Here is a 20793-nt window from a genome sequence, read left to right as displayed (position 1 = left end):
CAATTAAATTGCAAGTTTTTTGACTCTCTTCTAAATGGATCATTCAATCACTCTGTACCAGCATAAATTCAGTACATCTTCTTAGGTAAGACAATTCCATTAAAAGTCAACAATTTATCATGACCAGTAGGTACACACACAATGGTCCTTCTAAATCTAGTATGCTCTGCACTCTTCTAAGAGATTAAAACAAAATCTTCTAAGAGATTAAAACAAAATCTTATACCCTCGTACCAGCTGTGATTTGTCTTCCAGTACAATGCTGACATGCATCATTTTGCTTTCTAAGTCAATGAGGACAAACACAATTAGAAAGACTCAATAAGGACAAATTTCAGGTTACTCATTTGTCATTTTCATGTGTCTCATGAACAGCTAAGTTAATTTCCAGTTCATTTTTTCAAAATTCTAGGAAAATTTCTTTAAAAAGATATATGATTATAAATGGGTCCACAAGTAAAGCTGAACCATACAGGGAATCAGAGAATCTTTACTACACTTTTCTGTATCCCTCACATCAGGAAAAAGTGACCACTTTAAGAAATTTGTTTTCAGAGCTGGAGGGATGTGGCTCACATATTTTTTTAAGCAGCCTTATTTTCACTTGATCTTAGCCAAAAGGCCGAGAAGCGATAAGCAGCCTTATTTTCATGTAAAATAACTGTACAACTCATTTCAGCCTGGGAGAATATGAATATACTTTATATAGTTCATTGGAAATTGGAATTAAAACATAAATTTATTTTGGTACCAAAATTACTTGAAATACATGCAGAGTTTTGTCACAGTACACATATTCCATGAATATTTTGAAGACCTAACATCACATTTAGACACAACACCCAATTCTGGTCACCTATGGTTAGGGTTGGAGTCAGGAAGGGCTAAATGGGATTTTCATAGGTTCTAGACACTTTTGTCTTTGTGGGAGCAATCCTTAAAAATAAATAAAACAAATTATATTTATGATTATGCTGGTATAAAAATGAATATAATCCAAGTTAGATTAAACTCTATTTAAATTCTGATTTTAAAAGAAATTAAAAACATGTCCATGTCCTCTTGGGCTCTTTGCCACTGTTGCCAAGGAAGAAGCTGGCCATTGGCCAAAGAGTCAAGAATTAACAAAAAGTCAACTTGTGCTACCATGACTTACCCTCAAACTTTGGAGGGGCTAGTTCTGTGGCATAGCATGTAAAGCTGTTGCCTGCCATGCCGACATCCCATATGGGTGCCAGTTCGAGTCCCAGCTGCTCCTCTTCCTATCCACCTCTCTGCTATGGCCTTGGAAAGCTGTGGAAGATAGCCCAAGTCATTGGGCCTCCGCACCCAAATGGGAAGTCCCAGAGGAGGCTCCTGGCTCCTGGCTTTGGATGGGCACAGCTCTGGCCATTGCAGCCAATTGGGGAGTGAACCAGTGATTGGAAGACCTCTCTCTCTGCCTCTCCTCTCTCTGTGTAACTCTGATTTTTTTTTAAGGTTTATTTATTTGAAAGACAGAGTTACATAGAGAGATAGAGACAGGGAGAGAGGTCTTTCATCCGCTGCTTCAATGCTGATTCAACCCCAGATGGCCACAACAGCTGGAGCTGGCACTTCAGGTCAGGGCTTTAACCCACTGCACCACAGCACTGCCCCATAACTTTGACATTCAAATAAAATTAATAAATCTTTAAAAAGGAAAAAATTTGGAAATAATTAGATTTTCCTATAGTGTGATGTTCCTTAAATTTTAAGCATCACTCTGCATCTAATTATTGGAGAAAATTTACTATCATTTCAAACTATGTAAAACCAATGTTCTATAACTAGAAATCAGCAAAGCTATGGGATTCTTTCTCCTTCACTTTCTCTGTGACATTCTGCACTCTTCTCTTCCAACATACATTAACTAAAAATTAGGGGATATAAAAAACCTTTTCTATAGAAGATGGCTTAGTTAAAAGTGACATTAAAAAAGAAAATACTGGGGACCAGCAAAGTGGCATAGCGGGTAAAGCCAACACCTCCAGTGTCGGCATCCCATATGGGCGCCTGTTTGAGTCCTGGCTGCTCCACTTCAGATCCACCTCTCTGCTATGGCCTAGGAAAGCAGCAGAAGATGGCCCAAGTCCTTGGGCCCCTGCACCCGTGTGGGAGACCTGGAGGAAGCTCCTGGCTCCTGGCTTCGGATCAGCACAGCCTTGGTCATTGCGGCCAATTGGGGAGTGACTCAACGGATGGAAGACCTCGCTCTTTCTCCCTCTCTGCCTCTCCTTCTCTCTCTGTGTAACCCTGACTTTCAAATAAATAAATAAATCTTAAAATAAAATAAAAATACTTAAGAAGAAAACCTATATAATGTTACTTGCCACCATAATCATTACAATCATTATGATGGTAAATGTCCATGAGAAGCATCATCAATAGAAATAGGAAGAAACTCAGATTCCCTTGAAAATAGATGAGCAGCCAAAGATTTGAATACATGCTCCTGAGTCTATCCTCATTTCCTCTCCCAGGCCAATCAGTCTAGACACATAGGTCTTCCTGAAACTAGTCAAGACTTAACTCTAAGACTGGGAATTTTTTGTTAGTGTGCATATAGAGGAAACTCTTCCACAAGACTTTTGCAAGGCTCACTGCCTTATTTCTGTCATACATTTTAATAAACAATACTTCCTCAGAGACTCTCTGTGATTCCTTAACCTAAAATAGATGAAGTTCATTGTCTATCTCTTTCTCTGATATTGCATGGTTTATTGCACTTAAGATAATTTGAAATTACATACTTGTTTTACTTGTTATTGTCTCCATCGATATAATGCAATTGCCATAAGATCAAGAATCTTTTTTGATACAATCACTACTATATTCTCAGCAGAGTACTTTGTCTTTTACAGGTGTTAAAAAACCATTTGTTGGAAAAGCGAACAAATGGTTGAAAAACAGGAAAATAAAATTTACCTTTCTGAAGTTAAGGAATATGGGCTTTCCTAGCTTACTCTCTAAAACCACGAGATAGAAAATATGAAGTTGATAAAATATATCAATCAATTATGAGAATGGAACTTTGAAAATACTTGGATAATTTCTCATGCTTTGCTTTTAGATGCTTATACAAGAGCAGAAGTTGTTTATGAGTGGACCAGAGAGCCAGCACGCTCAGTGGTTGTGGCAGAAGATGGATCACGCCTAAACCAGTATGATCTTCTTGGACAAACAGTAGACTCTGGAATTGTACAGTCCAGTACAGGTAAGTGTTGCTTGGTTACTACAGATATGGAATAAGGGGAAGAAAAACATCTTCAGAGAATGTTAGAACTCATAGAATTTTTTCATAACACCAATAGAGTAAAGAGAAAATTACATTAAGCCAGGGATAAATTGAGTGGCAAGTAAGGTAAACTGTAGATATGTGACCTTGGACTGTCATTTAATGCATTTTGCTTTTGTTTGTTTTTAAAGAAAGGAGCTGATTCTGTGTGATCAATGTCGCACAGCAGGTGGAAACGTGAACTCTTGGGGTTGAATGGGTTAAATCCTTACTTTTCTACCTTGTAGTCAATCTTAGACACCATGCAGGATTGTTGAAAGGAGTACATTCAATGCATGAAAATTACCTGTCACAATTCCTGGCAGAGAAAAAGCTTTTTGTAAATGTTAGCAACTAATACTACTTACCTCATTTATCTCTACGCTTCAATAAATCTCTGAATTTATAGCAGCATTCATTACATGCAGCACATCAAAAGGCCAATTACTTCTACAAATTCATGCATCTCTCTGGCTGAGCATCTTCTACTCCTAAAGTCAACAAGATATGGCCACATTACTAACCACACCATTTTAGAATTAAAAGTCAATGAGGTTGCTGGCATGGCAGTTCACTGGGTAGCCCTCCACCTGTGGTGCCAGCACCCTGGGTTCTAGTCCCGGTTGGGGTGCCGGATTCTGTCCCAGTTGCTCCTCTTCCAGTCCAGCTCTCTGCTGTGGCCTGGGAAGGCAGTGGAGGACGGCCTGAGTCCTTGGGCCCTGCACCCTCATGGGAGACCAGGAGGAAGCACCTGGCTCCTGGCTTTGGATTGGCGCAGCGCTGGCCATAGCAGCCATTTGGGGGGTGAACCAAAGGAAGGAAGACCTTTCTCTCTGACTCTCTCTCTCTCTCTCACTGTCTAACTCTGCCTGTCAAAAAAAAAAAAAAAAAGTCGATGAGGTGCCATCATTTTTAGTGTTGTAACTGATTTAATAATAATATGCACAAAACTAGATCAAATATTTTGAAAGAGCTGGGCCCCAATTTTTTAAAGCTGTTTCAAATGCTCAAGTTTAGTATGCAAGTATCTATTTTGTACTAACTGAAATGGGATCATGAAGCTGGAGAATTATAACTGAAAACTAGACTCAAACAACTAGAACAACTTATGCTCTCCAAAGTCCAACATTTTAAAATACATTCCATTGCTAAAGAACTTGAAAAAAAGACCAACAATTATTTCTATAGGTGAGTTAAAAAATCAAATTGGTCTCATTCACTGAGATTTGTGGTTTCTAAGCAAAGTTGATTCAGTAATATGTAGGGCCAGTGGTGCTGTTTTTTCATAAAATTTCTTGCTTAGAAAAATTATGAAATATACTTTATATCTAAACCCTCATAATTCTAAAACATTAAAGTGGTAGATGGGTATCCCTTAATGTGATTATTGAGTAAGTTCTGCCTAAAAGGATCTGTCTTTTGCTTACTAAAAAGCATCCGTTTTAGAAGCTTAAATATGTATTCTTCTTGTTTTAAAAAAAATGGAAGATTTTTCCTTAGCTATGCCCTTGCTAGAAATGCACACAGCATATTGGAAAGGTCATAGGCTTTGTAATCAGAAAAATGTGGACTCAAATCCTGGTGTTGTTACTTAGAAGGCTTGTGATTTTTGGACAACTCGTTTATCCAACTGGAAACTCTGATTTCATCAAAGGAATTAGAATCATATAATTCTGCATTAAAATGACAGAGTATAAAACACAACAGAATGTTATATAGTAAGTGCTCAAAAATGGTGTATGGTAGCCTTTGCTGTAGTCTTGAAAATATCTTAAGACATGGAAGGTGCTGAAAATGTTCTGCCATATAATATCTTCTATTGGAAAAGATGTTTACTCCTTGTAAATTGAGTGCTACTATAAACTGGATATGGTGGCAGGCACTAGAGATTTAGTGATGGACAAGACACAAATCTTGCTCTCACAGCATTTAAAGTCTAAAAGAGGATGAACACATAAACTATAATTATCAAAATGGGTGTTAAGTACTGTGATTAACATTATTGTGAGGGCAGTGACCATATCTGCCTTTTCTATCCCTGTTATTTTCTGTAGTAGCTGAACATAGAATGCAAAACAAATATTTTGAATTAATGAATAATAAAAAGTGAATTGAGCCCTGGATGAGTAGGAACTGTAGCAGGGTTGACTTTTCATTTGGTCAGTCTAATATGTCAGGGGACAGATCATCACTGTTGTAGGTCAGGACATTCAGAATAATACACACAGACCCTTTCTTCAAGGAAATCACCACCTACAATCATTGGAAGGGAGTCAAAGGATGTCAGAGAAAAAATTCAAATGTGGTAGCATGCATGAAGTAATAGAAGTATATGCAAGTTTTGAAGGTTGCCCAGAGTAGAAATTGTCTTCATTCTAATTCTTGGCATTGACCATGCCGCTCTAATCCTTGTCTCAGTTCTCATCTGCAAAATCAGTGGCTTTGTCATAAGAACCTAGAGAATTTCGAGACATTTGGCTTTGCTACCCAGTGCTATCAAGATGGCTGGAGCCCATAGATTAGGTGCAGATTAGGTGCATTGGAAGTGCAAGAGCAGCAAGTTTATCTATTCAAAATAAGAGCTTTATTCTGTCATCTCGAAGTGAATATTGGGAGAGGGAGAACAAAGCAAATTCTCAAATATGGGAGCTCAGTTTGATGTACATTTTCAACTTCACAGTAAGACAATGAGCTGTACTTTTTCTGGGTCCACTTTAGCTCACTCAGTAATGCATCTCTGTAAATTTCAGTGTAAAGAAACAAAGATCTTTGTGTACTGACTTTGATACTATATTTCACATCCCATTGTGGAGCCCTGAAATCATTTAGATAATTTCAAGTATATGTTATTACTTCTCTGTCCAGTCAGAAAACTTTACCAGATAAAAGGCATCTTCTTCTATCTCAAAAATCTTTGGGGGTGCTAATCAATTCAGATCACCTCTTAGAAGGAAAATGGTGGTGTTGTATTTGCCTGCCACCAACATGCTTGTGAGTACACAAACACAATCCCAGATACCTGTGTCGAGTCCAAATCTCTTTAGATCACTTCAGTGATATAAGAGAGATAACAACGGAGATCCTAATACAGTATCTGGATGTTTTGTTCAGTCCATGGCACAACAGATTCCTTGGAGTCGGAAAAATTTAAGAGAAGAAAATTATTTAGAGCTTTAGTTTGAAGTAAATTTATTCACCTGGCAGAATAAAACCATCACAGGCACACAGAAAGGGTTCATCTAATCAGCTTTCAAATCTGATGCAATTCACAATTCATTCAATTACTCCTTTAATAACTTGCTCATTTGCTGTGTCTGACACTGTGATTGGAACTGTTGAGATGAAAGATGCACTGCTCTCAGAAACCTGTGGATGAGTGAGATAAGTAGCTAACCTGTATTAGCATTGATTTCATCTTCAGACCTAACTCTTAAAAAAATCCTAGCCTATAGGTATAATCATTGTCTCCATTTTACAGATGGGGTATATTTGAGGCCCAGAGACATTTCACCATTTTTCCAAGGTCACATTCCTTGGAAATGGCAGAGTTGTGATTTGAACACAGGTGGTTTGGCTGAAGAGTATGTGCTCCCAGCTAGATGGCATACTTGTCATAGGCAACAAACAGTTGAGATGGGAGGAGCATAGCCCTACTAGTGTGGACTCTAGTTATACTACAATGGTTTAAATGATTTTAACACTTATTAGCTACATGACTTTTGTCAAATATTTCAATTGCTCTATTCCTCTTTTCTCATGTGTCTACTTGATGAGCTAATATGATATTGAAAAAAGAAAATACAAGTAAACTCCTTAGAAGAATATCAGATGTATAAAAACTATGTAACAAATAACAGACAGTGCTATCAATAATAATCATAGAGCTAGTAGAAGAGAGCTATTGATGACATAAAGGAGAAAGAGAACATTTTTGCTTAAAGGAAAAGGAAAAGCAATTTGGAACTACATCTCAGGCGTGGCTCCTTGTCTCCTTCCACCACCACCGTATGCCCTCTGAGTAACTACCTATGGAAAGTTATGCAAAAAATACAGAAGTAATTTAAGAATGTGAAACATAATTTACACAGATAGATAAAAAAGTAAATTAGCAATTAGGTACAAGAATAATGTCAGTGTCCAGAAAACAGTAAGAATGTGCCAACATGCAATGTTTATAAAACACAATGATGATTTATGGAAGGCCTCCGTATTTACCTAAGTATGTCTTATCACCAGAAATTCAGGTTATTTTGATGACTAACAGTGTTTCTTCTGAATGACAATTGTTAATCCTTAGAACAGATGTATATGCGACTCTTTCCTTGACAGAGTACTCTTTGAATGGGATGATTTTAAGATGACATTTTGAGGTCAAAATAATGAGAAAAGCATTCTGCTTATGGATGGAGTGATAGTAATGATCAGCATTCACCAAAGGATTCCAACATAGCCATTAATAAAACCTGGTACACAATTTCCTGAAAAATATTTCTAATCATGCAATAAGATTTGTTAAAAAAAACACAAATACAAAACAAAATGAAAACTTAAACCAAGAAAGCCTTATTGGTCATTTGGTCAACCATTCCTATTTCAAACCAGGAGAAAGTGCCAGTTTGGTTAAGTGGCATAGAACTATAATCATATCTCCTTTTTTTCCATTTTAGTCTTTTAACTATCACAGTATGACCATCCTCCCCTTATTATTGTTTTTCATACATGGTTCCTTTTAAAATGGTGGCATCCACAGAAAGCATAAAGTTTAGAATACCTGAAAGAATAGGACAGTTTCATGTGGAATCAATGGTCCTTGTTGAATTACTTAATGGTTGATTGCCTGACCTAGAGAGGGAATGCACTTCTATGTCTCCATCTTTTCCCTATAAATCTGCATAAGACTTTGATTATTTTAAAAAGTATCTTCATATTTACATATATAATTTAATTTTATCCTGACAATGTCTCAAGAAATGGTTAAGCCCTACTATATTACTTTAACAAATCAAGAAACTAAAGTTGAATAAGAGTTAGAAAAGTATTTATCTGCAAGTAACTAACATTTGGGAAAGCAAAGATTAGAAGCCAGGAATAAATAAAGTGTTAATGCTGCTTTGGAAAATTATAACCTTGCTTCTTTTCTTCCACTCTCCTTAATTTTGCATTATAATATATTAGAGATATTGTCACGACTAATTTACAAGCTTCCCTCAGGGCTGGATGATGTGCAAGGATATTTGAATTCCAATTCTTTCCAACTGTTGAATTAGAATTTGACATGCTCAGTGCATAAACACTTGGTGTCTAGACATACTCTTTCAATCCAATTTAGGAGACTGGGTTTTTGTTGTTATTGTTTTGTTTTTCTTTCATTTTTAAGCTATTATAATAAGATTCTGATGTTCCTGCCCTTTCCTTCCCTTTTTAAAAACTTTTGTGTCAACACTTCTCAGATTTGATTTAACCTAAGAAAATGGTTCCAAAGCATTGGAAGACCTTATATGCTTTTCCTAAACTGAACAGGAAAGACTTATTTTTAAAGCAGCTATAATGCTGAATGATAGCTCTTTAGATACCTTAAAAATAATATTCTTTTCAGAATCTCCACAAAACAAGTCACACTGCAAACAACAGAAGATAATGGAATAGATGTACACATTTTCTGACATTTTATGAAAGATGGAATTTTTTCCTTTGAACTGGTGATATTTTTAAGTCAAAAATTAAGGAATGGTTAGGAATAACAATGTGCACACCTGGGATGATGAAATGTAACATGTGTATGTCCACACAAGGTTATATTTTAGTATAACCATGGGAAAGAATTTTTCTGTACTATTTTCCAATTTGTATTGCTTCTTTCTATTTCAAATGATATTGAAGATATTATTAAAAGTATATAGAGAAAGTAAAAATAAATCAATTGGTTAACATATGTCTATCCTTCAAAAGAGAAAAGCCTATTCATTTTTGTTTAGATTAAATGCAGTTAAGTTTCATTGTATTCATTTTCATTTGGATACTGATTACTGAGGATATACAAGATCATGCTGTATCCAAAGGACTACCCTTCTCAGTGTTCTTCCATTTTGGGGGAAGGGATTTAAGCATAAAAATAACTAAAATACAGAGTATGAGAGCTTAACATAAATGGAAAAGCTAAAATGAAAAACAAAGTTGAAGGTATGTAAGTGCTCAGTAAATGGCAGGTATTATTGATAATGACTGAAAATGAATGCCTGGATATTTTCCTGCTATACAAAGTGAATGTGTTTCTTCTACCAACATGTCTACCAATTCTAATGGCAAGGTGTATGAAGAAATTGATAAAAAGTAACAAAAATTTATTTTAACAGGCTTATGTAGTATCTTAATTAGAGCCATTATTCTTTATTCATCTTATATTATGCTTTTCCATATTTTATAGATGATGATCAGAGAGTTTGAGTTGCCCCAGGCTACCCATCAAGAAAGTAGCATATCTGGATTTTGACTCAAATTCATTTGCTGCCAAAAGCTAATGTAATTTTTTTTATAAGACATAACCTTCTGTTCCACTGAAGAACTGGTACATGAGATGGACTCAATCTACTGATGAACAAAATATTGAGCTATCGAAGGTGTCTAGTAGAGTTTTGTAGGCCAAGATACTGAGATGTGGAAATGTGTGGAGAGATGTGCAACTGCTATGATGTAAAAAGATTTGCATTTTGGAAAAATATTCTGTATGTTAGAATATAGAATTGTAGAAAGTTATTACTGTCACACAAAGGGAAGCTGAAGTGTTTGCTTTTGGTATCTAGTGCAGAGAGACTAGAGTTTTGACAAAACATTATACAATGCTCAGGACATCCCCTTACTACAAAGAAAACATCTTATCTGGAAGGTTGATAGTGCTGACATTGAAAAATTCTGATGTAGATAATGAGAATCCACCAAGGTATTTTATGTAAGAAAATGAGTGACATGATCACATGTGAAAGCTCACTCTACATTAATGTTTAAGGAAAACTGGAGTTAGGATGTGATAGAATGCACACAAGACAGTTTGTAGATTCTTGTAAAAAATCTACAAAAGAGATAAGTGCAGTGAGCTCTTGATAAGAAGAGATAGAATGAAAGATACTGCACAGGTGAAATTGAAATCGTGATAGCAACTGATTCCTTCCTCTCTTTTCCCAAAGTACCAACTAATCCTTAAGGATTAAGTAATTGTAGGTTTTTACTAAACAGATGATTTCTCCTTTAATTAAGAGCATAACCAGTGTGGAGAAACAGTTCGGGTATGTGATGATCATTCTTTAGTGGGGAAAAATAATGTGAGTTTGGAATGCAGTCCGAGGGGACAGTGAGAATTCAGTGTGTAGAAAACAGATATATCTCAGTGTAGATTTGGAAATTCAGTTCTTTATTTTGACAGTGAGTTTACAGATACAGATTTGACAGATCACTGTACAGCATCATACAGAGAACATTTGCAGTGAGAATGAGATGCAGAACTCTTTGTTGGAGTAGAGGAAATGAAGACACTAGAGAACAGCAGTGCTCAAACTCATTTAATACAGGAACTTCTACGTTAATTTTGCAGAGAGCTGAAATGAAGTTTATGGTTAATATAAGTTTCATAAGAAATTTCTGATTGAAATGATAAGTGAGTTAGCAAAGCATTTGAAAAAAGAGATAAGGGAAGATGGGAATCAAGAGGGAGCTATAGAGAAGGCAGGGATGCTTAACGCTTAAAGCTCTTACCAAGGAGAACAGCTAGCATGAAAACAAAGAAAAGGGCTTTCATTGCAGAAATGAAGAAGTCCTGGATAGTTGCAGTGACACTGGAGCAGCTGAAGTCACAGCCCATGGGCTGAGATAAAAATGGTTATAAAGAGAGAAGTTTAGAGGAGAAAGGAAGGAACAAGTTGGAGAAATATGTATTCTAAATAGAGTGATGCTTTCCTATCTAGAACACATCTATTTTCTCCTACCCACCCACAGGCAGCTAAGCATATATTCTGAGTGAATCAGACTGAGACACTATAGGGTTTATAATTGAAAAAACTATAACATGAAGAAAAATAAAACTATCCCACAATTTGGGTTGTGTGCCTGCCTTTGGAACTTAAAGGAAGTCAGAATCGGGAATACATAAAGACCATAAAGACAGCTTAACTACAGCACTGCCTCCTAACCTGCTAGGAATTGGGGCAAGCTCAAAAGCTGGTTATAAATACAGATTTCCTCGGAAATTTGAAGAATGACTTGTGAATCTATGTGGGATATGAAGAAATGCATCTTTCAAAAGCTTCCAAGATGACTCTGGGAGTCACATTTTGAGAATCAATAATTTCTAGCATACCTTCTGCATTTTGGAGTGCAGACCAAGCTAAATGACGAATGTGAAGTCAGAGAGGTTCATTACGGAGGTGTTGGAATTGGAATTCAGCTGTCCTGACGACTTCAGTATCTTGCTTAATCAGTCCTGTAATAGATACACTGAGGATGTAGTCCCTTTTTGATCTATTGGTGTGGGTTGTAAGATCTAGCACATTGCTTTTATGGACTTTAAAGCTGATTTGTATAAATATATGCTTAGATTTGTCTCTTAAATATATGACACACCAGGATTAGGGAGTAAGAAGATCTGTAAGGTCTGTGGCATCTCAGTCTCTTCCAGAGAGCCATTCTGGAATCTGTCAAAAATGTTTCTTTTCTCTACTGAATAAAAGCTTTCCTCTCCAGGAAATGAAATAGAAATGGGGTATGTCTAACCTTCACACTTTTGCTGCTAATAGAAAAACCTCAGAAATAACTTCTTTTCAGGGTCAGATTGTTCAACTTTACTGTCTGTTTCACCTTTCAGGAGAATATGTTGTTATGACCACTCATTTCCACTTGAAGAGAAAGATTGGCTATTTTGTTATTCAAACATACCTGCCATGCATAATGACAGTTATTCTCTCCCAAGTCTCTTTCTGGCTTAACAGAGAGTCTGTACCAGCAAGAACTGTCTTTGGTAAGTGTCAATCAAGACATGCATGCAAGGGTCTGAAGGGCAAGCTGTATCATGTCTGTGACATTGTGCTCCATATTTGAATATGGAGTTGGTACCACAGACAGTTTCAAGGAATTACCATTTCTATCATGGAATGTTCTAAAGATACTTCTTTAAATAGCAAGCTGTTTTAGTGCATATGAATATATGTAATTAATATACATTTGATTTGAAATTTGGGAATAGAAAAGTGGTTGAATAGGCATAAAATGAATTGTTCCAGATTAAAAACCATACATGGAAACCTTCATATCTAAAGTATATATTTAGAATACATGACATTTATCATTACATTTTTTGAGGATTTTGGAAAACAGCAGCAAAACTGCCTCCTTACAAATGTAATAGCAGGGTTTTGTCCAGTAGAGAGAGCTTGTTAATTACCACATCAATGTAAGGATACTTCACTTTCCTTAATATTTACACTGCTGAACATTTACAAATATGAGGATACTTCAAATACTTCATAGAAAAATGGAGTTAAGTGGTACATTTATTTGGTGCCAAAAAATTCTGAAATTTTTTGCATACCAGAAGTCTTCAAAAAACTCCATGAAACGCACATTACAAAAACAAACAAACAAACAAACAAACCTTGCTTGGAGTTCAAAATGATTTTACACCCAAATAAACTTATCTTTTAATTTCTAGTTCCAAGAAATCTTTGAAGTACCCACATATATTTTGTCCATTAAAATGTTTTAAATGGCCTAAATGCTTCCCATTAAGACAGTCTAATGAAGAATTGTTTAAAGGGTAAATAGTTTTTTGCTAATGGGAAAACTTACCTCTTAATGTATTATTTTAGGGTGTGCATTTTGTGTAATGAGGTATTTATGATCTGGATATAATATCTCAACTGTACTTTTCAGACTGATAACAATGAAAGACTCTACTAAAATAAATGTATTGATTCACTTATTCAATTAATTATTTTCTACCTTTATGGTCTGCTACTGTTTTGTAGGCACAGAAACCATCAGTGAACCAAACATAAACCACTACACATATGAAGGTTATGTTATGGAGCTTGATCACTCAGCCTTTTTGTTAAGATCAAGTGCATTATGAAGCCTGAAATTTGAATAATCATGATCATCATATATAATACTTACTGAGTACTTTTATGCCAGGCACTGTTCTGTGCAATTACCCTACATTACCCTAATTAATCCAAATATATATACATATACTATATATTTACATATATACATATACACATATATAGAGTTAATGTCTCATTTTATAAAAGTGTAAGTTAAGGAATAAAAGACTGCCACCTGCCCAAGGTCAGAAGCTGTTAGGCTATGCTTCTAGAGGAGAACCCAAGCACTTAGTTGATAACTCTTAATGATAATGCTGTCTCATCACTGTGCTATTCGGCTACAATCACAAGCCAGGGAGTTGTTGTGGACAATGTCACTTATTTGAAAATAACAACCACATATTTACTGAAGAAAAGTACAATTATCAAGGTTCATTCCACAAATACCAACTAGGCACCTGCTGGGTTTAAGTCCCTATGCTAAAGGATAAAAGCCCTAAGAAGCTTACAATCTAAACTGAGGATTATTCATGGGCAGAGATTCCTGTGGTACCATTCCTCAATAATATGCAAGGTTATCAGTTATTTCAGAAGAAAAGTAACTCTACTACAAATGTCCATAAACTTTGAAAGTGCTCCCAAGTCGAAAACCAACAAATCTTTATTCTGACAGCAGACTAAGCTCAGAGCTCGATATGATCCAGAATGATTCCAGCTGTAGAGCAAAAGTGCATTTCATTACAAATAAATGTTTACTTGGTACTATTGTGTCTACCAACCAGCAAAGAAACCACAAAAGAATGAAGTTGAAGAAGGTGCTCATCTCCATATGCCATTTGAGCCCTTTACTCATTAGGAAATAAAAATTAAAAAGCAGACAGGGGCAGTTGATTTTGTGTATTCTGCTTTATTTTATTTTGGTAGACTGAGCCCAGCACTATAGTGATAAAGTTTTTTTTTAAGTGCTGACTTTTCCCCATCTCCAACAAACTCTCACTACATTGGAATTCTCTAAAGCATTTCAGAATATTTTGTAAGTGAAAAACATTGCTCTTAACATTTTCAACAATCTTGTATCTCAATCGACTCATGCCCTTTTAGTGAACATAACTATATATCTGTAAACCCAATGGTGGCAAGTGTTTCTGTGTATCAAGTTATATGTTTCTAATGTCTTGGCCTCAATACAATCACAAATATAATTTTCCTAGACCTTTAGCCTTTTAACATTTACTTAGAACACATATTTCTATTGTTTTTACTCTGAACATAGCACATTCCTCTGAGTTCTGTAGATGCCTGAGAGAATCACAGGTATTTAAAGAAACCCAAAAAAAGAAAAACAAACACATACAAATTGTACTTCCTAATTGTTTCTTAAAAGGTATCCAGAATGCAACAAAGTTGAAGTCTATTTTATGCCTTAAAAGATCAGATTATTGGCCTTCCATGGTCTTTCTTGTTTGCTGGTAATGTTGTCATGGGAATTTGCTGCCTAACCATCATGGCAGGATCTAAGTTTTACCACCTGTGTGTCAATGACCACTCTGCTTCATTTTTCTGAGTTTCAGTTGCCTGTCAAATGAGGATGCAAGGAAAGTGCAGTAGGTTAAAAGAATTATATGAAAAAAATAAAATGAATAAATTGTCAAGCTTAGTACCTTGGAAGTTAATTGCTGTTTAATACATTTGGTTCCTTGCCCTTTCCCTAGATTGGAATTATAAAACTACATACACACACCCCTCTTTATGTTATTCTTAACTATTCTTAAATTATGGATTAATTTGAAGTAAGCATGGCACTCTTGAGCCAGCATTATAACATAATGAGTCAAGCTGTCACCTGCGATGCTGGCATCCCTATGGGCACTGGTTCATATTTGGGCTGCTCCACTGCCTATCCAACTGCTTGCTTATGGCCTGGGAAAAGCAGTGTTAGTTGACTCAGGTTTGGGCCCCTGCTATCCACAAGGGAGACCCAATGAAGCTTCTGGCTCCTGGCTTCAGCCTGGCCCAGTTCTGGTCATAAGGGCCATTTGGGGAATGAACCAGTGGATGGAAGGTCTCTCTCTTTCTCATTCTCTCCCTCTCCCTCTCTCCATAACTCAGACTTTAAAATAAATGAATATACTTTTAAAAAAAAAAAAAAGAATACCCATTCTCAAATTACATCTGAGAACTACCTAAATAAAGCTACTTTTAGCCGGCGCCGTGGCTCAACAGACTAATCCTCCGCCTTGCGGCGCCGGCACACCGGGTTCTAGTCCCGGTCAGGGCACCGATCCTGTCCCGGTTGCCCCTCTTCCAGGCCAGCTCTCTGCTGTGGCCAGGGAGTGCAGTGGAGGATGGCCCAAGTGCTTGGGCCCTGCACCCCATGGGAGACCAGGAGAAGCACCTGGCTCCTGCCATCGGAACAGCGCGGTGTGCCGGCCGCAGCGCGCTACCGCGGCGGCCATTGGAGGGTGAACCAACGGCAAAAGGAAGACCTTCCTCTCTGTCTCTCTCTCTCACTGTCCACTCTGCCTGTCAAAAAAAAAAAAAAAAAAAAAAGCTACTTTTAAAAAATAAAAGGAGTGGGATTCCCTGTAGTGGGGATTTATCTAAAATGGCTCTAAACTTGTCAATAACAATAGTCATTAATGTTTCCCTAAATAGCTATCAGACTAAGAATTAAACATTTTATCATGTAAGTGCTAGTCTTATTTAATACTCATACTAGCCCTCTAATTTGGTTATTAAAATTAATTTAGAAACAAAAATTTTTTAAGAAGCAAACAGAAGTTCCGGATTAAAAGGCAATTTTCCCATGGTATTTCAGCAATTATAAAAATGGGATTTGAAACTGGGTTACCTTGTTGCCCAAATACTGACTTTTAATTACCTTGTTATTTGCTAAAGTTCATATTGATATATAAATTCGGGGCAGTTTTTCAGCCAATATTCCTTAAACCATTTGTTGGTTATGTAATATGGATAATGGCCCAGAAATTTCTGTAATAACTCCAAAGCTCAAAATAGCTCCACTTCCTACAACTCTGATCTTGTATCGGAAATACTATTTCATAAAAAAGTCTCACAACATTTCTTCTCAATAATTTTACTTCCCAATGTAGTAGTCTTGCAATTCATGGAAATCTAGGGAATACTGGCTGGTTTACAGCAGCTAACGCATGTTAGCCATCTACCAACTTTGTGACCTTACTGAATTCCTAAAATAAACCAAAAGAAGGAATAATAAATGTGAATGCTAGATACATATGTTAGAATGACAGTTTCTTCCAGAGCAATATGCTATTTATAATATTTAAAATATTTTGTGTATTACTGCATTTAATCATCACAGTTACCTTGGGAGGGATCAGTCAGAAACAGCAGTGAAAATGAAGAACAAATCATTCCTTTTACAACTAAGGTGACTGAGGTCCCCATAAAATTATTCACTTCCCTGAAGCTGAAAATACTCACTAGAAGAGATCAGGGTTGTTTCCAAAGCATGTAGCCTCACCTTGCCTGACTGTATTACTGTGAATTATTTTCTCTGCATATTCAAATGAATTAATAGGAATCTTACAAGATTCTACTTCTTTACCTAGTACAATGCTTGCCACATGTTAGGACAATGGACATCATAGATCTGTTAAATAGGTATAAAAAGATATATCTTCTTTTACATACCAACTCCTATCATTATTAAACAAACTAAAAAGGACTTATTTGCAAACTGCTTTGAATGCAGATCATTCAAATGGATTTTCAGAGTAAAGAGGTAATATTAGAAAGATGGTAAACATTTGAATCAGACAAACTTGGTTTAAATTTTGGTTTTGCTACTTAGCTGTGTGATCTGAAGCAAGTTACATAGAACTTGTTATATATATATATATATATATATATATATATATACTTTAAAAATTCATGGAAAACGAAATAAAAGTCAGTTATTTTGATGTAAAAATTTTTTGAAAATCCATGACACTTTATTCATAATATAGATTTTTCATGAATTTTTGAAGACCCCATGTATGTTAGTTTCAACAATTTCTTCAAGAAGGTAGCTATGAATTATGTGGCAAATTATCATGGTTAAGTTCTTTAATTGCCTGTCAATTATCAAGAAGTCATTGGCTTACTGTGCAATAGATTTGGAATGCATAGAGTATTAAATAGAGCTGAGGTTCTAGAGAGTTCTTTTGAATCAAAGTGAAAATATATGAATCCTATTTAAAGAATTGAGTACAGCGAGTAATGCATTTCCTATCCAACCAGGACAATATGTTCAAGATATGCATTAAAAGTTCACAGTCGTATTAATGGCTCCTCAATAGCATGGCACTTTATACTTCCAGGATATCTACTTTAATACTGTCATACCTGATTCACAAACTATATTGATGTTAAATTGAGTCTCATTCATTGCAAACCCAAACGATGTGAACTAGAAACCATATTTTGTACCTGGTAATGTTGGTTTCCCTGGTAAGGTGGGCCCCCCAATGATGAAATTTTGTATATGAACCCCTAAATTCACTTCATTTTTCTCCTTACAGGAGTAACAACTGTGCTCACAATGACAACTTTGAGTATCAGTGCCAGAAATTCCCTCCCTAAGGTGGCTTATGCAACAGCTATGGATTGGTTTATTGCAGTATGCTATGCCTTTGTATTCTCAGCTCTGATTGAGTTTGCCACAGTAAACTATTTCACCAAGAGAGGTTATGCATGGGATGGCAAAAGCGTGGTTCCGGAGAAGGTAAATGCTGTAGTATTTTCTGTGCTAGATCACTACTAAGTCTTCCCAAGCCTATGAGATGGAATATTTAGGCCTGGAGAATTAGAGGAAGGGGAATGGTGAAGATTCTTACTTCCTTTTTCCTTCTGTCATAAATGGTAAAGTGCAAAGATAACTGTTATTGCTAAAAAGAGAGGCAGTTGTGGCTGAGTAGAAATGCAGAATAGAATGAAGGAAACACAGGGGAGACAAAAACATTGCTGCTTCACTGTGCTTTCCTATGGCTTCTGTGGATTTGAGAGCAGTTTAAACAAAGCTGGCATAAGGAACAAATAAACTTACTCAAATTCATTATTTAGCAAGTCGATTACAATTTTTGAAACTTGAAAATCATAGTGTTTTCATTGTTTTATGAATCTAAAAAATTTGGTCACATACTTAATACTATGACCCCTCAATTTAAATGAATTTGCAAAAATAACAGCCCTCAATTCTCAGTGAAGTCAATGGAAGCTACATTTTCTTTTTCTAAATTAGATATTTGTATGATTCAATGTGCACAGAAGAAGGGAGCCACTTTCCTAGACTTGCATCATCCAATAGATATATAGTGTCAGCCATAAATGTGAACCATATATGTAATTTTGAATTTTCTAGTTCCCTTTAAAAAGTATAAGCAGGAATGGGCATTTGGTGCAGAGATTTAGACACTGTGCAGGAAGCCCACAGCCTGTATCAGAGTGCCTGTTCAAGTCCCAGCTGCTCAACTTGTGAACCAGATTCCTCCCTGGGAAGGAGGAGTTGACTGCTTAAGTACTTGGATCTCTGCCACCCTTGAGGAGACCCCAGCTTGGTTCAGATCTGGCTATTCGGGGTATATGAGCAGTGTGCCAGTGGATAGAAGTTCTTTCTCTATTTCTCTTTATATTTCTTTGCATTTCAAATAAATGAAAATCAAACTATACTTTTGTAAATAGTATAAACAAGTAAAATTAACCTTAATAATATGATTTAACATGGCTTTAGAACATGTAACACATATAAGACATTATAAACATTACATTATGTTCTATTTTTCCATACTAAATCTTCAAAATCCTTTGTGTGTTTTATATTTATTGTACACCTGAAATCAGACTAGCCATGTTTGAAATGCTCAATATTCTCATATGGTTAACAGGAATTGTACAGGACCAGAGAGCTGCAAACAATAATCCACTTCACTTTTACCTGTATAAGAGAAACCCTAGGAAATGCTGCAATTGTTGATCATTGAACGGACAACATTGTTGAGCAGCTAAAAACTGCTCAAGATAAGATTTCAGGAAATCCCGAATAATATTTAGTATTTTCCCCACTTTATAGAACTGTTTTATTGTTGGCATTATTATTCACATTATCTTTTCAGCTTTGTTTGTATATTATTTATTATAAAGCAAGTAATAGCTTTGTTATTTGCCCATTTGAAACACTAAGAGAAATGGAAAATAATAATTGACTCAGCAATTATTATTATTTCAAAATTATTATTTCAAAACAAGCCACCCCAAAACTTAGTGGTCTCAAAAAACGGTTACTTGTTCATGAATCTGCATTTGGAGCCTGGTGGTCCTTCTGCTAGCCTGACCTGGGTTCACTCACATGTTTAGTTTATCAGAGGTTCCAGAAAGACTGGAAGATTTGTGATGGCCTCTCTTACATGTGTGAGGCTTGCTCCTGCTGTCAGGCTGCTCACAGCATGTGCTCTCTTGTTTGTTGATATTCAGATCCAGGCTTCTTCACATAGTACTGGTATATTTCCAGAAACGGAGGGCTGAAGCTGAAAGTCTCTTGAAGCTGGGATGCTAGGCATCACTCTGCCTAAGTCACAAGTCCATTCTAGATTAATTGAAGGGGGAGGGGAAATAAACTCTACCTCTTACTGACAAAGTCTGCAAAAATAACGTCTGCATTTTCAATCCATCCCAATAAGATAGCCATTAACCTTATATCTTAGATTTTTAAATAAAACACAGGGTGGAGTTCCAAAGTAAAGGTCACTTTGCTCAGCAACTTAAAAATTTGCTTCTCATAGTTTACTAAATAACATGTTTTGTCTTCCCTTCTACAGCCAAAGAAAGTGAAGGATCCTCTCATTAAGAAAAACAACACTTATGCTCCGACAGCAACCAGCTACACCCCTAATTTGGCCAGGGGTGACCCCGGCTTAGCCACCATTGCTAAAAGTGCAACCATAGAACCAAAAGAAGTCAAGCCCGAAACAAAACCACCAGAACCCAAGAAAACCTTTAACAGTGTCAGCAAAATTGATCGACTGTCAAGGATAGCCTTCCCATTGCTATTTGGAATCTTTAACTTAGTCTATTGGGCTACATATTTAAACAGAGAGCCTCAGCTAAAAGCCCCCACACCACACCAATAGTTCGACTTAGTTATGTTCTGTTGTTTAGCCCTCTGCACTGGGAGTTGCTTCCTATTCTCAATGCAGTAATTCCCGTCTGCTTTATTGCCTCTGTCTTAAAGAATTTGAAGGTTTCCTTATTTCCATAATTCATATAAGAACAAGAGACCCCTGTCTGGCAGTCCAGAGCAGAGCAGCATATACAGCTTGGAGACAGGATTCTGAGAAAGGAAACGAGAGAGCAAAATCATGTCAGAAGGAGATAGAACAAGAGAGGAAA

The 20793-nt window shown here is 36.3% G+C and overlaps 1 protein-coding gene across 1 annotated transcript in view; it reads left to right on the top strand.

The window, feature by feature from the left end:
- The window catches only part of GABRA1 (gamma-aminobutyric acid type A receptor subunit alpha1), a 53007-nt gene extending 32473 nt beyond the window's left edge, over positions 1-20534 (top strand). The window contains exons 6-9 of the mRNA XM_062189676.1: positions 3092-3235; positions 12147-12299; positions 17931-18133; positions 20223-20534. Of these exons, the coding sequence (XP_062045660.1) occupies positions 3092-3235; positions 12147-12299; positions 17931-18133; positions 20223-20534 (812 nt within the window). The remainder of the gene's footprint in view (positions 1-3091; positions 3236-12146; positions 12300-17930; positions 18134-20222) is intronic.
- The last annotated feature ends 259 nt before the right edge of the window (positions 20535-20793 follow it).

Source organism: Lepus europaeus, chromosome 4 (genome assembly GCF_033115175.1).
Source record: "Lepus europaeus isolate LE1 chromosome 4, mLepTim1.pri, whole genome shotgun sequence".
Classification (NCBI taxonomy): Eukaryota; Metazoa; Chordata; class Mammalia; order Lagomorpha; family Leporidae; genus Lepus; species Lepus europaeus.
This window is presented reverse-complemented; position numbering and strand designations above follow the sequence as displayed.